This window comes from Camellia sinensis, chromosome 1 (genome assembly GCF_055761805.1).
Source record: "Camellia sinensis isolate YWXY chromosome 1, ASM5576180v1, whole genome shotgun sequence".
Classification (NCBI taxonomy): Eukaryota; Viridiplantae; Streptophyta; class Magnoliopsida; order Ericales; family Theaceae; genus Camellia; species Camellia sinensis.
The window spans coordinates 135,419,533-135,435,679 of NC_138961.1; the positions used below are offsets into that span (position 1 = coordinate 135,419,533).

Here is a 16,147-nt window from a genome sequence, read left to right on the forward strand (position 1 = left end):
CTCTTGATTTGTCACGACTTTGATCATGACCATGAGGAGTCTTACTCATCTCCTTTGTTTTTCTTCGACCTCTCACAACAAATGCCTTCAAATGAGAGGAACTTGTTGATTTTATTCTAATTTCTTCATTCAACAAGCTACTAGTGACTTGGCTTATTGTGCCAACTCCATCGGGCGCCGAATTACTATCTGTCACAACCAAAATCTCCCAACTTTCCGATAAGGAACTGAGTAGCATTAAAGCCTCTAACTCATGATCAAAAACAATTTTCATAGAAGCAAGTTGGTTAACAATACTCTTCATTTCATTCAAATGTTCCGAAATGGGGCTGCCATCTTTATATTTTAAATTAACTAATTTTCGAAACATAAAATCTTTATTTGTGGCTGATTTTCTATGATAAAGACCTTTTAATTTTTTTCCATAAATCATATGCCGAAGTTTCAATAGTAATATGATGAAACACACTATGTGAGAACTCGAATATAAAAAATTAAGTAAATAATTAAATAATAATATTACAATCTCAAATATTTTAGTGGTGAATTCTAAGGTGCAAATTAAATATTATTGGAAGATCTTTTAATTAATTTTAAACTTAAAATAAATTTGTGGTGAAAGAATTTAATTTAGAGGCAAGATTTATTATTTAAAAAAAAATAGAGGGCAAGTTAGTAAGTATATTTTGTTATAATAATAGTTATATTTTATTTAATTAATGTGTTAGAAAATAAAGTAATATAAAGATAATATTTTAGGGCCTTTTTGTGTAGATACATATGTAACCCTAGGTTGCCTCATACTATTCATAATAGCAGCAGGAGCCACCGCGGGAGAGAGAGAAAGGTTGAGAGAAAAGAAGAAGAGAAAAGAAGGGTTGCAAACAAGGAGGAGTTTTTGGGTGTGGTGGGTCTTTATCTTTCTTCTTCCTTTTGGTTTTGTTTTTATCCTTATTCCATTATTATTTTATTCATTCATGGAGGTTGTAGGTTTATATATTTTGTATATAAATATACTGTTAAGAAATTTGAGGAGTTAAATTCATGTATAAAGAATGGGTATTATTCTTAGTTAAAAAATTCTGTGCATAATCACGAACTTTAAAAATCAAGAAACCATATCAAACGGATGAATTTTGAACTGAAATTTTTACAGTAGATCAATTATATATTGAATTGCATATCTGAATTTTTTCATAATTTTTGGGAGTCAAAATCCATATAAATTGAGGTATTCAAATCTGTCCAGGAAACCAGTCCGAAACAGTAAATTCGGGAGTGTTGTTCTCTTTGGGTATAAGTCCAAAAATTATCAAACTAGTGTCATTCGAACCGGTTACGAGTCTAGTTTCGTTCTTTTTTGTCCTTGCATTGATTGCTCGTGTATATTAAGAGAACCGTCAATTTCTTTAAAGTGCTGCAGAAAACAACCTGTTTGGATATAATAAATTGTAGATAATTATTTTGATAAGCAAATCAAGTGAAACCAATTGGGTTTGAAACTTAGAATATATTAGATCATATCTGGAGGTTATTGGAATTTTTCGAATAGCGTGGAGTGGGTTTTGTAATTTTCAAAGTTAGCGAATAGGTTGGGAAGGCTTGTTTGAAATTTTGTTTTATCTTAAAGTCACAATTAATTAAGTTTTGACCGGAACCCATGTCTTGGATGATTTTAAACCTTGAAGAACATGAACTTAGGTAATATTTAAGAATAACGGTGAGTTGCGTTGAGCCGTGTTAGTGCGCTTTAGTTGAGGTTACTTAGTTCCTATTTTTTAGTGTTTTTAAATTAGTTGTGACGTGTAGTTTTTATACTTGGTTCAGGGCACTGGTTGGACTTTTACACTCTATTCGAGAATTATATTATTTCGTTTTCAGGTGAGTAGTTTCATGCTACGTATTTTTATAAATGTTCCCATACCCTAAACTGTTGGAAAATTAAATTGTTGTTTCATGATTAAACTGTTTTGATAAATTATTATATTATCAATTGAATCAAATTATTTCTAAAACATGTGTGAACTTAGCATATTGTAAACTATTTGTTTTGGTCTCATGTTTATAATGATGAACTACCATGTTTTGCGAAACTGATGTGTATTGATTATTGGGACCATGTGTGTATTTAGTCCAGGGAAATTATTCCACTGTGTGTGGTGACTCTGGCCACTAGGGAACAGATCCGGGTTGGGCCGTGATGACTCTAGTACTCAACAATTGTAAGGAAAAGACCTTTAAAAACAGCTAGGCGACCTTCAATTGGATCGTCTTTGAGAAAAGGCCCAGGTGCCACCCTGAGGATGACTCTTAGTTCGGTATTAGATCCAACGGGGCTTATAGCCTTGAGAACTGTGTGGCATATTATTTGTTTTTCTTGGTACCCAGAAAATTATTGGTATTCATGTTATAATCTGTTTTAAGTGGAAAATGTCGTTTATCATGTTCTTGCGAGACATGAGTATTTTAAGTGTTGAATTGTGGAACCTTCTTTTTGAAATAGATTGTATTTACCAAACTGTATGTCAATCTAGTTTCTGTGATATATATCTTATTTTGGAATTGAACCCTGTTTTCAAAACTGTATTTACTATCCATGTTGCTACTCACTGAGCTATCAGCTGACTTAGTTGTTTACCATTTCTAGGTGTTAGAAGTACTTAGAGTGGACTCATGGCGTAGCGGGGACTCAATTGCATGGACCTCTAGGGCATTTATTTAATTTGTTTTAGGTTGTTTTATCGAGTTTTGTGCATACATTGTGGTTGGATTTTATTCAGAATTATTTTATTTTGTGGGCGGTTTGTGTCCCATTTAGTATATATATATTTTTAGGAAGTTGGTTATGACTTGTTTTTCACTTGTGGTATGTCACTGGATTGAGTGTTGATTTATTTATTTCTGGGCTATCATCACATTTATTCTTTATGGTTTTGGATTCATGTTTAGGCTTACGTGTGCCTTAGGCTAAGTCCCTGTGGGCCACGGCCGGTCATGCCCGGATTTGGGGTGTGATAATTGTGGTATCAGAGCTATAGGTTTATTGAGTTACATGTCTTGCATTTCATCATTAGACGAGGTCCGAGTCCCTATAGTCCTTGGTAGTAATTGGTTTAGTTAGTTTGTTTAAACGTGTGTTGAATCTTTCTTGATTTAATTTTGAAGGTTAAGAGTTAGTACCTAGATATCTATTTGGATCTTTCTTGATTTAATTTTGAAGGTTAAGAGTTAGTACCTAGATATCTATTTGGATTGTCTATTCCTTGTGAGCCTTTTGATGTTTGTATTGCTGTGTCTACTCCATTAGGAGAAACAGTAGTGTTAGGGGATGCTTGTAGATCTTGTGAGATAGAGATAGATGGTAGAATTTTTCCAGTGGATTTGATTTCTTTAAAGATGAAGAATTTTGACGTGATTTTGGGTATGGATTTGTTAACGAAACATCATGCCTCTGTTGATTGTTTTAGAAAGAGGTTAGTTTTTGCTATGTTGGGATAACTTGAGTTTTTCTTTCAGGGAGATAAGAAAGGGTCTTCTATCTGTTTTACTTCTTCCTTTTAGGCTAACCGAATGTTGAGAAAAGGGTATCATGGTTACTTAGCTTGTGTGGTGAGTAATGAACTTCCAGAATAGAAGTTAGAGGAGTTGCCTGTAGAGAGTGATTGTGTTGATGTGTTTCTAAAAGATCTACCTAGACTTCCTCTAGATCGTGAGGTAGAATTTTCCGTTAACTTGGTCCTTGACACAACACTTATTTTTAAAGCGCCCTATAGAATGGCACCATTGGAGTTGAGGCAGTTACAAACTCAGTTACAGGAGTTGTTAGACAAAGGTTTTATTAGGCCTAGTGTTTCACCTTGGGGAGCACCTGTGTTGTTTATGAAAAAGAATGATAGGTCTGTGAGGTTGTGTATTGATTATAGGGAACTGAACAAAGTCATAGTGAAGAATAGGTATCCTTTCCCACATATTGATGACCTATTTGACCAATTGTAAGGAGCTTAGGTATTCTCTAAGATTGACTTGAGGTCAGGCTATCACTAGTTGAAGGTAAGGGATGAGGATGTTCCTAAGACTACTTTGAGAACCCGTTATAAGCATTATGAGTTCTTGGTGATGCCATTTGGTCTCACAAATGCACCAACCACATTCATGGATTTAATGAACAGAGTATTTAAACCCCAACTGGATAAAATTTGTGGTAGTGTTTATTGATGACATCCTAATTTATTCGAAGAGTAAAGAGAAGCATGAGCAGTATTTGAGGGTAGTATTTTAGATCCTTAGGGAGAAAAGACTGTATGCAAAATTTAAGAAGTGTGAATTCTGGTTGAGCAGTGTATCCTTTTTGGGTCATGTAGTGAGTAAAGATGGGGTATCAGTGGATAGCACCAAGGTGACAACAATTGTTGATTGGCCACGATCTACTTCTGTGACGGAGGTACGTAGCTTTCTAGGGCTTGCTGGGTATTATAGACGGTTTGTGGAAGGATTCTCCTGTATTGCTTTGCCACTTACCAATCTCACCAGGAAAGGGGTAAAGTTTGAGTGAAATGATAATTGTGAGTGTAGTTTCCAAGAGTTTAAACAGAGATTGACATCAGCTCCAATCCTTGCCTTACTTACAGGTGGTGGTAGTTTTGTGATTTATAGTGATGCTTCACGATGGGGTTTAGGATGTGTGCTCATGCAGCATGGGAAGGTGATTGCTTATGCGTCATGACAGTTGAAAATACATGAGAGAAATTATCTTACGCACAACTTGAAGTTAGCAACAGTGATTTTCGCTCTTAAGATTTGGCGACATTATTTGTATGGAGAGTCATGTGAGATTTACACTGATCATAAGAGTTTGAAGTATATTTTTACACAGAAGGAACTAAATTTGAGGCAAAGAAGATGGCTTGAGTAACTAAAAGATTTCGATGTAAATATTTTATATCATCCGGGGAAGGCAAATGTGGTTGCAGATGCCTTGAGTAGGAAGGTTATAGTTGGAAATGTAGCTGCTTTGTCTATTGAGAGTTGTTTGGTGGAAGACATGAGACGTTTGAGGCTTAGGTTGTTACGCCTGGTGATAGGGCTTATTATAGTCAATTGAAAGTTCAGCTGACCTTGAGAGAACGAATTCGTTTAGCTCAGGAGATTGACTCCTAGTGTGAGCGTATTAAAGGAGAGATGACAAAGGGTAAGCATGTAGAGTTTGTGGTTAGTGATGATGGGTTGCTTAGATTCCGTAACCGAATTTGTATTCCTGGTGGTGGTGATTTAAGGAAGGAGATTGTGGTAGAGGCACATAGTTCTAGTTACAGCATTCATCCAGGAAGCACTAAGATGTATCGGGATCTTCATGAACATTTTTGGTGGAATGGTATGAAGGGAGATATTGCAGAATTTGTGGCTCGGTGTTTGGTATGTCAACAGGTTAAAGTAGAATATTAGAAACCTGCGGGGAAACTACAACCCTTACCTATACCAGAGTGGAAGTGGGATCATGTTACCATGGATTTCGTGTGCGGATTACCTCGTGCTAGTAGTAATCATGATGCAGTTTGGGTAGTTGTGGATAGATTAACCAAGTCAGCACATTTTATTGCAGTTCGAATGAACTATTCTCTAGCTCGATTTGCACAGTTGTATGTAGAGGAGATTGTTAGATTGCATGGTGCACCTGTGTCAGTAGTGTTAAATCGGGACCCTCGTTTTGTGTCTAAGTTTTGGGGTGCGTTATAGTCAGCTATGGGTACTCAATTAAATTTTAGTTCAGCTTATCACCCTCAGACAGATGGGCAATTGGAGAGGACTATTCAAACCCTTGAGGATATATTGAGGACTTGTGCTTTGTGGAGAGGTAATTGGGATGATTATTTGCCACTTATGGAGTTTGCATATAATAATAGTTATCATTTTAGTTTGGGAGTAGCTCCTTATGAGGCTTTGTATGGGAGGAAGTGTAGGCCTCCTTTGTGTTGATATGAGGTTGGTGAGAGGCAAATGTTGGGACTTGATTTGGTGGAGGATGCTACACAAAAAATTATCACCATCAGGGAGAGATTATTGACTGCTCAGAGTAGACAAAAAAGTTATGCTGATCATCGTAGAGAGACTTAGAGTTTCATGTGGGGGACATGGTATTCTTGAAAATATCACCATGGAAAGGAGTGATCAGGTTTGGAAAGAAAGGAAAGTTGAGTCCTAGATACATTGGTCCATTTGAGGCATTGGAGAAGGTTGGTGAGGTTGCGTACCGTGTTGCTCTACCCCCTAGGTTGGCAGGAGTTCATAATGTGTTTCACGTGTCTATGCTGAGGAAATATGTGCACAGTTCGTCACATGTGATAGATTATGAGCCACTTCAGATTAAAGAGGATTTTTCATATGAGGAGATGCCTGTTCAGATTTTGTATTCGAAAGAGAAAATGTTGCGTACAAAGGTCATTAAATTGGTTAAGGTACTGTGGCATAATCATCTAGTTGAAGAGGCGACTTGGGAACGCGAGGACGAGATGCGCGAGAAGTACCCACATCTATTCTCATGATTTACTCAGGTTAGTTTCGATGACGAAACTTTTCTTTTAGGAGGGGAGAATGTGAGAACCCGAATATAAAAAATTAAGTAAATAATTAAATAATAATATTACAATCTCAAATATTTTAGTGGTGAATTCTAAGGTGCAAATTAAATATTATTGGAGGATCTTTTAATTAATTTTAAACTTAAAATAAATTTGTGGTGAAATAATTTAATTTAGAGGCAAGATTTATCATTTAAAAAAAAAAATAGAGGACAAGTTAGTAAGTATATTTTGTTATAATAATAGTTATATTTTATTTAATTAATGTGTTAGAAAATAAAGTAATATAAAGATAATATTTTAGGGCCTTTTTGTGTAGATACATATGTAACCCTAGGTTGCCTCATACTATTCATAACAGCAGCAGGAGCCACCACGGGAGAGAGAGAAAGGTTGAGAGAAAAGAAGAAGAGAAAAGAAGGGTTGCAAACAAGGAGGAATTTTTGGGTGTGGTGGGTCTTTATCTTTCTTCTTCCTTTTGGTTTTGTTTTTATCCTTATTCCATTATTATTTTATTCATTCATGGAGGTTGTAGGTTTATATATTTTGTATATATATATACTGTTAAGAAATTTGAGGAGTTAAATTCATGTATAAAGAATGGGTATTATTCTTAGTTAAAAAATTCTGTGCATAATCACGAACTTTAAAAATCAAGAAACCATATCAAATGGATGAATTTTGAACTGAAATTTTTACAGTAGATCAATTATATATTGAATTGCATATATGAATTTTTTCATAATTTTTGGGAGTCAAAATCCATATAAATTGAGGTATTCAAATCTGTCCAGGAAACCAGTCCGAAACAGTAAATTCGGGAGTGTTGTTCTCTTTGGGTATAAATCCAAAAATTATCAAACTAGTGTCATTAGAACCGGTTACGAGTCTAGTTTCGTACTTTTTTTTCCTTGCATTGATTGCTCGTGTATATTAAGAGAACCGTCAATTTTTTTAAAGTACTGCAGAAAATAACCTGTTTGGATATAATAAATTGTAGATAATTATTTTGATAAGCAAATCAAGTGAAACCAATTGGGTTTTAAACTTAGAATATATTAGATCATATCTGGAGGTTATTGGAATTTTTCGAATAGCGTGGAGTGGGTTTTATAATTTTCAAAGTTAACGAATAGGTTGGGAAGGCTTGTTTGAAATTCTATTTTATCTTAAAGTCACAATTAATTAAGTTTTGACCGGAACCCATGTCTTGGGTGATTTTAAATCTTGAAGAACATGAACTTAGGTAATATTTAAGAATAACGGTGAGTTGCGTTGAGCCTTGTTAGTGCGCTTTAGTTGAGGTTACTTAGTTCTTATTTTTTAGTGTTTTTAAATTAGTTGTGACGTATAGTTTTTATACTTGGTTCAGGGCACTAGTTGGACTTTTACACTCTATTCGAGCATTATATTATTTCGTTTTCAGGTGAGTAGTTTCATGCTACGTATTTTTATAAATGTTTCCCTACCCTAAACTGTTGGAAAATTAAATTGTTGTTTCATGATTAAACTGTTTTGATAAATTATTATATTATCAATTGAATCAAATTATTTCTGAAACATGTGTGAACTTGGCATACTGTAAACTATTTATTTTGGTCTCATGTTTATAATGGTGAACTACCATGTTTTGCGAAACTGATGTGTATTGATTATTGAGACCATGTGTGTATTTAGTCCAAGGAAATTATTCCACTGTGTGTGATGACTCTGGCCACTAGGGAACAGATCCGGGTTGGGCCGTGATGACTCTAGTGCTTAACGATTGTAAGGAAAAGACCTTTAAAAATAACTAGGTGACCTTCAATCGGATCATCTTTAAGAAAAGGCCCAGGTGCCACCCTGAGGATGACTCTTAGTTCGGTATTGGATCCAACGGGGCTTATAGCCTTGAGAACTGTGTGACATATTATTTGTGGGCTTATAGCCTTGAGAACTGTGTGACATATTATTTGTTTTTCTTGGTACCCAGAAAATTATTGGTGTTCACGTTATAATCTGTTTTAAGTGGAAAATGTCGTTTATCATGTTCTTGCGAGACATGAGTATTTTAAGTGTTGAATTGTGGAACCTTCTTTTTGAAACAGATTGTATTTACCAAACTGTATGCCAATCTAGTTTCTGTGATATATATCTTATTTTGGAATTGAACCCTGTTTTCAAAACTGTATTTACTATCCATGTTGCTACTCACTGAGCTATCAGCTGACGTAGTTGTTTACCATTTCCAGGTGTTAGAGGACTTAGAGTGGACTCATGGCGTAGCGGGGACTCAATTGCATGGACCTCTAGGGCATTTATTTAATTTGTTTTAGGTATTTTTGTCGAGTTTTGTGCATACATTGTGGTTGGATTTTATTCAGAATTATTTTATTTTGTGGGCGGTTTGTGTCTCATTTAGTATATATATATTTTTAGGAAGTTGGTTATGACTTGTTTTTCACTTGTGGTATGTCACTGGATTGAGTGTTGATTTATTTATTTCTGGGCTATCTCACATTTATTCTTTATGGTTTTGGATTCATGTTTAGGCTTACGTGTGCCTTGGGCTAAGTCCTTGTGGGCCGTGCCATGCCCGGATTTGGGGTGTGACACACTATGATCAGTCCATTGACGGATAACACCAACGACTTTTCGATTAAGTCTTTTCCATTTTTCATCTTTCATACCCTCGAGTTTGCTACTATTACCCTCAATGGGTCCATACAAATCTTTACAAAAGAATGGGTCTTCCATTGTAGTTTTCCAAGTTACCCAATTACTTCCATTAAAGCTACTTGAACGACCCACATTCCCCTCCATTGATTTATACAAATAAATAAATCTAAATAAATCGTAAGTTCTGATACCAGTTGTTAGGAAAAATAGATGATTTCCCACAAGTAAGTCAATCAAAAGAAACAAAAATAATGCTAAAAAATTAAATCGACGACACAAGAATTTTTACATGGTTCCCTTAGTGTGAGATATGTTTACGGGACCAAAATTTGATTTTATTATCAACCAAGAGTTTTCAAATGATTACAAACGAGACACGAATGGTCTCACAAAGCACTCTTAAGTGAATTCCAAATAATCACAAATAAATAGAAAAAAGACCTTACCAAATAGACGAACAAATTATCTTCGAAGCAGAGTATAAAAGACCATAAATTTTAATCAAACTAGCGTCCAGTAACACTGCAGAGTACAACTAAAATTAATCCTTTGAAGTTGAACTCCACCGAATTGAATACATCCAAAAACACTCACACAGCAGCTTTGTGCCTGTTTGGTGCAGCTTAAAAGCTGCTTATTTCAGCTTTCAGCTTAATTTAAGCTATTTTGATGTGTTTGGTTTAGCTTATAGTTTATAGCTTATAGCTTATAGCTTTTTGGAAGTCAGAAATTAGCTTATTCTTTGAGTGGGGCAGGAGATGCTTAATTTATAAGTCAGAAATCAACTTATATTCATACTTATAAGCTATAAGCTGTTTAAGCATAAGTTATAAGTACTTTCCCACAACTCTACCAAACAGGACCTTTGTATATTGCCGAATTGAATTTCGCTGCAAGCTTTATCTCACCAAAATTGATTACCAAGCGCACACCATCGAAAGATGTAGATCAATTGCAGCACCATGCAAATTAAACAATACAAAAAAGATGTTGATTCTTGAATTTTTTATCAAAACCTTAACTGTTACTAAATAGGTTAAAAATGTTCATTGAGTCTCTATAAGTTCGATATAATATATATAAAAAAATATATTATAATCAACACTAAACCAAATTAATATTCTTTTAATAAATAAATTGGGTCTCATATTATACCCAACAAAATTTAAGTCTTTGTAATTTGTATAATGGATGGAGTCTATAATTTTAAAAGTGACAGTATTATTACATCTGTTATTATACTAATTGGTATAATAATTAATACATGTAGTATCACTATAATTTTTTAAAATAATATAACAAAGTGTTATGAAATAAATGATATGCAATATTAAAACCACCTACTAGTTTTGTTTTTATAATAAAAAAATAGTTAAATCATGAAAAAGCGTCAAGAATTTTATCTCAAAAAAGTAGTGTATAGTCTATATACAATTATTGTAAAGTGTGCAAATTTTATCCCACATTTTGAAACAAATGAAAAACAGCAATGTTACATCCCATTAAAAGTGGTGCTCTAAAACACCACTAATAAGTTGGTACCTACTTTTTAAAAAAAAAAAAAAAAAACAAGACACAAAAACATTGTGGCAGTGGGTCTCACTCACTGTCACATCATTAGTGGTAGCACTAATTAGTGCTCTCACTCATTTTCTAAAAAAAAAGATCTAATCAAAATCATATCTGAAACAAAATATAACCCAGACCCACCAACCCCATTGTTGTATGTTCTTGAGGAGGTTTATAAATTAAAAAAATTATCATTCACACAGGAAACGTATGTTCTTGAGGAGGTTTAAAAAAATAAATAAATTGAGACTACACTTTTCACTAAAAAAGCGTCTACCAAGGAAGAATCCTTTTAAAAAAGGGGTAGGTGTTGAAAATTTGCATGGAGGTCAAAAGCGAGCTTCGTCGTCTTGTATCTGGTAAAGCAAAAGTCGTAAACGGATAGTGACAACACATCACAAACACAACACGCAATACACATCTCATTCGTGTAACCCCTCGCACAAGCAGCAAAGATTATTGGCCTGTGTCACCCATCAAGCCTCCCTAAATTGGTTGATTATCTCACGGTTTGAAATTGACATCTGTCGGTAAGGCTTATCAATTGGCCCGCGGCTAGGCAAGCCCAATTGAGGCTGGACATGGGCTCGATCTTGGTGTTCAATCCTGGCCTGCGAGCTCATAAAACAAAAAAAATGAAGGAAAAAAAAAAAAAAAGCCTTAAATTAATTTTGAATATCGATCCTTTAGGCTTAACTCATGAGCTCATTTGGGCCAATTCCTTCATGGAAAACACAGAACGCAAATGCTTAATTAATGCTTGAATATGAGAAGCATCATTTCAAGCATGTCATCAACATAGACGAGAAGAATGGAAAATAGTAGTTTCAGTTTTCTGCACAAAGAATTATTCAAACTATTCATCATACAAATAACCATTCAGTTTTCTGACATGTATGTGAGTTAGTCATCTCTTTGCTGATTTCAGAAATAGCCCATCAATCATGACCGAACATTAACATCAAGAAAGCTAATCAACAGTAAATGAAAATATAGAAAACAAAATATGCAAATCCTAGGAAGTAAAAAAAGCACAGATTACACTAATAGGAAATTTAAAGGAAATTTCATGACATTATTTTCTAGGTGCAACTTTATTCAAATACTCTAACCACTACTGAGGATGAAGAAAAACCTCACCGGTCATCAACCACTTGGAAATTCCTCTAATACATCTTCAAGCTAGCTGATCAGGTCATCAAATACAAGATAGACATGCTATTTTATCATATGTATCAACTTATAAAGCTCAAGGCATGACCAGCACTACAGCTCCGAAGCTGCTTCCTTATCCAAAAACCAGGTCAGCTCACCTTCGGGTGAAACCATTTGAACGGGAAGCAAATCAGAATTCTGACTATTACCCAATGCCACGTTCACTGCATGGGCTTCACCGGCCCCTGCTACCACAAGTGCAATATTTGCAGAGGAGTTGATTACCGGGAACGTGAAAGTAATCCTCTCAGGAGGTGGTTTTGGTGAGTCCTTGATAAATGTCACCCACTTCTTGTTCTCTTGGACCAGAGGATGCCCGGGAAATAGCGAAGCCACATGTCCATCTGGGCCCATTCCCAGTAGCATGAGATCAAATTTTGGAAACCCTGTAGCCTGAGACAAATGTATTGTGCTTGTCTGGACCAGATGTTTAAGACAAGTCTCATAGTCATCAGCTGCACCCTCTGCCGATAGTGCATCATTGATTGCATATACATTCCCAGCAGGTATTGATACCTGCCAAAGTCCCGGAAAGAGGAGAAGAGTTTACATTACTGAAAGTATTGAAGAATGGCATTTAGCAGTGTCATAAGTGGACTAACCATAAAAGGGTAGTATGGTCGTCTCACCAGTATCTTAGATTTCAGTTTTTTGTAGTCATTATGGATAAGTAAAAACTAGATACAGAAGAAAGTAAGCTATAAAAAGAGAAAAGGAAAAAAAAGAAAAAAAAAGAACACAACGACTGCACAACTTCTGAGCAGTATATCTTTTGCCGAATACTGATACTCCAATTTTAGTGATCTGTACTCAAAAGTAAAACATCAATTTTTTTATTTTTTTTTATTTTGCTTCTTTTGGGCTCTTGGAAATATATCAGTAGGTTGTAAGTTAGTGGGGGGAAGGGATGGGTTTGTCGGGGATTGAACCCACGACGAAGGTGACGAAACCATAAGGTCAGTAGCTACACTTCACTGCCCCCACATTGATACCAAAAGACATTGAGTTTCTGGGTTTTGGTATATCAGATTACTGATATTTATGCAGACCAGAAACTGCAGTGATGGCAGCTGTTTGCAATAGAGATGATTGTTGGCAATTTTTTGATTGTTTGTCAAAATCAGATGAGAGAGAGAGAGAGAGAGAGAGAGAGAGGTGGTTTACGGAAGGCTTGGCAGCATGTTGTTGGTAGAGAAACAAATGGTGACAAAGTGATGGTAAGTTGGTGGCTGAAAGGTCCCTGTCTCACGGTGTTGCTTAAGGAACAATGGGGAGAGGGAATGTTAGGAAAAATACAATTGTGCAAAAGTTTGTGTTTAGCCAATCAAAAGACGGCCACCTATGTGCAAACATTGGTGTAGTGTAGGATTATTTTTCATTGTTTTACTTTTCCAATTGGTTTTGGCATCAAATTCCTTACAGTGAGAGAGAAACATCAGTCTTACCCTCAGCAACTTCCCTTCAAGAAGGATCGCACAAAGCAAGTCCGATACAACAGCATGTTTATCTTGTATTTGATACAACAGCATGTCTCTCTCTCTCTCTCTCTCTCTCTCTCACACACACACACACACACACACACACACAGAGGGATTTGAAGCCTGCTCCTCGTCTTTGGGGTTAGTAGAAGATACCATTCAAACTAATGGCGTGTTGGTGAGATCTCAGTGAGAAAAATAGAGGGCTTTGTTTCTTCAATATCAAACCAAAACAAAACAAAACTGACAGCTTTGATTTCAAACTCTTACATGAATTGATTTTCCATTAAATTAACTTAAACATAAATCATAGAACGGTTAGATATTATAACATTAGAGATAAACTACTAGAGGCAATCAGGCAAAAAATAGAAACCTTAAGCTTTCGGTGTCACCAAAAAGCGTTCATATGGACATGACGGTGGGTCTCCTCTTGCCTGATGTCTAGAACAAAGAGTGATGACAATAATTGCCATGGCAATCAGACAAGTAAAAAAGAAATCATATAGGCATAATTGTTATTCCAGTGCTGTCGCCTGTTGGATGGGCAGCAAATTCAGGCTGAAGATTGTGGAATGGTGTAAGAGACAGACATGGTCATATTTGTTAAGATGGATTGGATTAGATAGATTGGCATGCTTAGTACTATTAGTCCTAGGATTATTAATCTTTTTGGATTGTATATCCTATCCCATGTTTGGATTGGATGAGAAGGGATTGACAAAATTATATCAATTTTGAAATTTCACTAATTGGTCCGATCCGACCTCCTTAGTCTCCTATTTTGTATCCCACCTCACTCTTGCGATTCAATAGTCCCCATATGAGGTATACTATGTCCTGATGGACAATTAGTCCAGATCCCAATTTTCTTTGCCAAACGTCAAATTATAGATTTTGTGGGATTATTAATCTAATCCCAAGAAGATCATGCCGTCCAAACAAACATGACCAACATAGCCTATTTTCTTTAAATGAATACCAGTGACACTTCATTTGAAGACTGAATTTTTCTTTCAAAAATAATTTTCTGTAAAGAAAAATCATCTTTAGCAATGTTCGCATCCTTCTTATAATTCAGTTTTTCTCTTTTCTCTTTCTTATTTTTTATTTTTTTATTTTTTGGGTAGAAAAGACATGAAGTTGAAATTAATGACCTTCACACAAGATTTAGAAACTGAACAAGTCATAATTCAACACCAACTTAAGCATTTGCTCCAAACCAATAAAGAGGGTTCACAATTTGACAAATACAAACTCAAAAGATACGTCTATGCACAAACAAACAAAAATGCTTATTGGCACATATCAATCAATTGACTTCATTCAACATTTCCAAATGTCAATACTTAAGTACAAATAAAAAAATAGCACAATTCAGGCTATAGAGCTATCTTGTTAACGTTAGGTAGAAACAGGTGTTGGAGCATATATACCTTAGATAGAAAACCATCGTAGGCGAGCTTGTAATTGCTATCTTCGTGATCCTTAGGAACCACTCTCTCATCCACCCAAAATATATGCCATTTCGACCACTCCACCGAATCAATGTACGGAGGTTCTAGTAATTTCCTGAATTATCAATTATTTTCTACGACAATTACAATCTCGTATTCCAATTTCCCACCTTTTTTCTCAGAAACCGAACAGAAAAAAAAAAAATCAAAAATAAAATAAAATAAAAATTGTCACCTGAGCCATTCGATGAGAGAACCGCCAGACAAAACGACAGTGAAAGCAGTTTTTTGTTTGGAAATCTTATCAGATAGATCGGCGGTGTATTTGGCCAAAGACACCGCTAGGGCTTCCTCGGAATCGAACACTTGTACCTTCCCTTTGGCTTTCTCAGTCGCTATTTCAGCCATAATATTGATGACTTCGCTTTGCACACTCAAATTTCTTCTTGGGATTCACGCCCAATTCAGAGAGCCTGTTCGCTCGGTCTTATAGCAAGCGATGGGCTCGTTGGGAAGACGGATTGCCAGATTGATGATGGGATGGAATGTACGGCGCCGATAGGCGAATGGACGGGAGGCTAGTGCGGTGTGCGTAGCTTAGCTCTCAATGGGCGAGGAGGCCATACTTAAAAAAAAAAAAAAAAAAAAGGCTGTGTTTAGTTTCAAAGTGTGATTTCACTCTTTGGTTTCAATATGGTATTTGTTTATAATTTTTAAAAATTAATTTTATATTTATTTTTTAAAACACATCTATTCGGTCATCTTTCTAGATATCCCTTTAAACATTTGATTGGTTGACCGTAACAATGTTTGAATTTTTTTTTTTGCACCTATTATTTTTATATTTTAAATTTTTTTATGAGTTTTGAATAAAATTTTAGATTGTATATTTAGTTATAAATTGTAAATTTTAGAATCACATATCTTATGGCACATCACTTAGGGATTGTTTGGAATGACTTAAATAAGTGCACTTTTTGTCTTTTTACGGAAAGATGTGCAGAAAAATAGAGAGGTGATGTGATAGAAAAAAGATAAAAAGATAAATTATTTTGTATATGTCAAACTTGGCCTTAATTCAAACTGAGAGGGTAATTTATGTATATAAATTGGGCCGAGCTGGGTGTTGGGCCGAGATTGATCCAAATACGAAAGACAGTAGATACACCAGTCAAAAGGAGTACTACGGTTAGTT

General features: G+C 35.3%; 1 protein-coding gene across 1 annotated transcript; it reads right to left on the reverse strand.

Moving 5' to 3' along the window:
* Positions 1-11,825: 11,825 nt before the first annotated feature.
* Positions 11,826-15,594, reverse strand: LOC114317615 (putative 6-phosphogluconolactonase 4, chloroplastic). Its single transcript, XM_028264366.2, has 3 exons — positions 15,188-15,594; positions 14,932-15,067; positions 11,826-12,533 (listed from the first exon to the last, which is right to left on the reverse strand). The coding sequence occupies exons 1-3, from the start codon at positions 15,358-15,360 to the stop codon at positions 12,069-12,071; spliced, it is 774 nt and encodes a 257-aa protein (XP_028120167.2). The 5' UTR covers positions 15,361-15,594; the 3' UTR covers positions 11,826-12,068.
* Between the last annotated feature and the right edge of the window lie 553 nt (positions 15,595-16,147).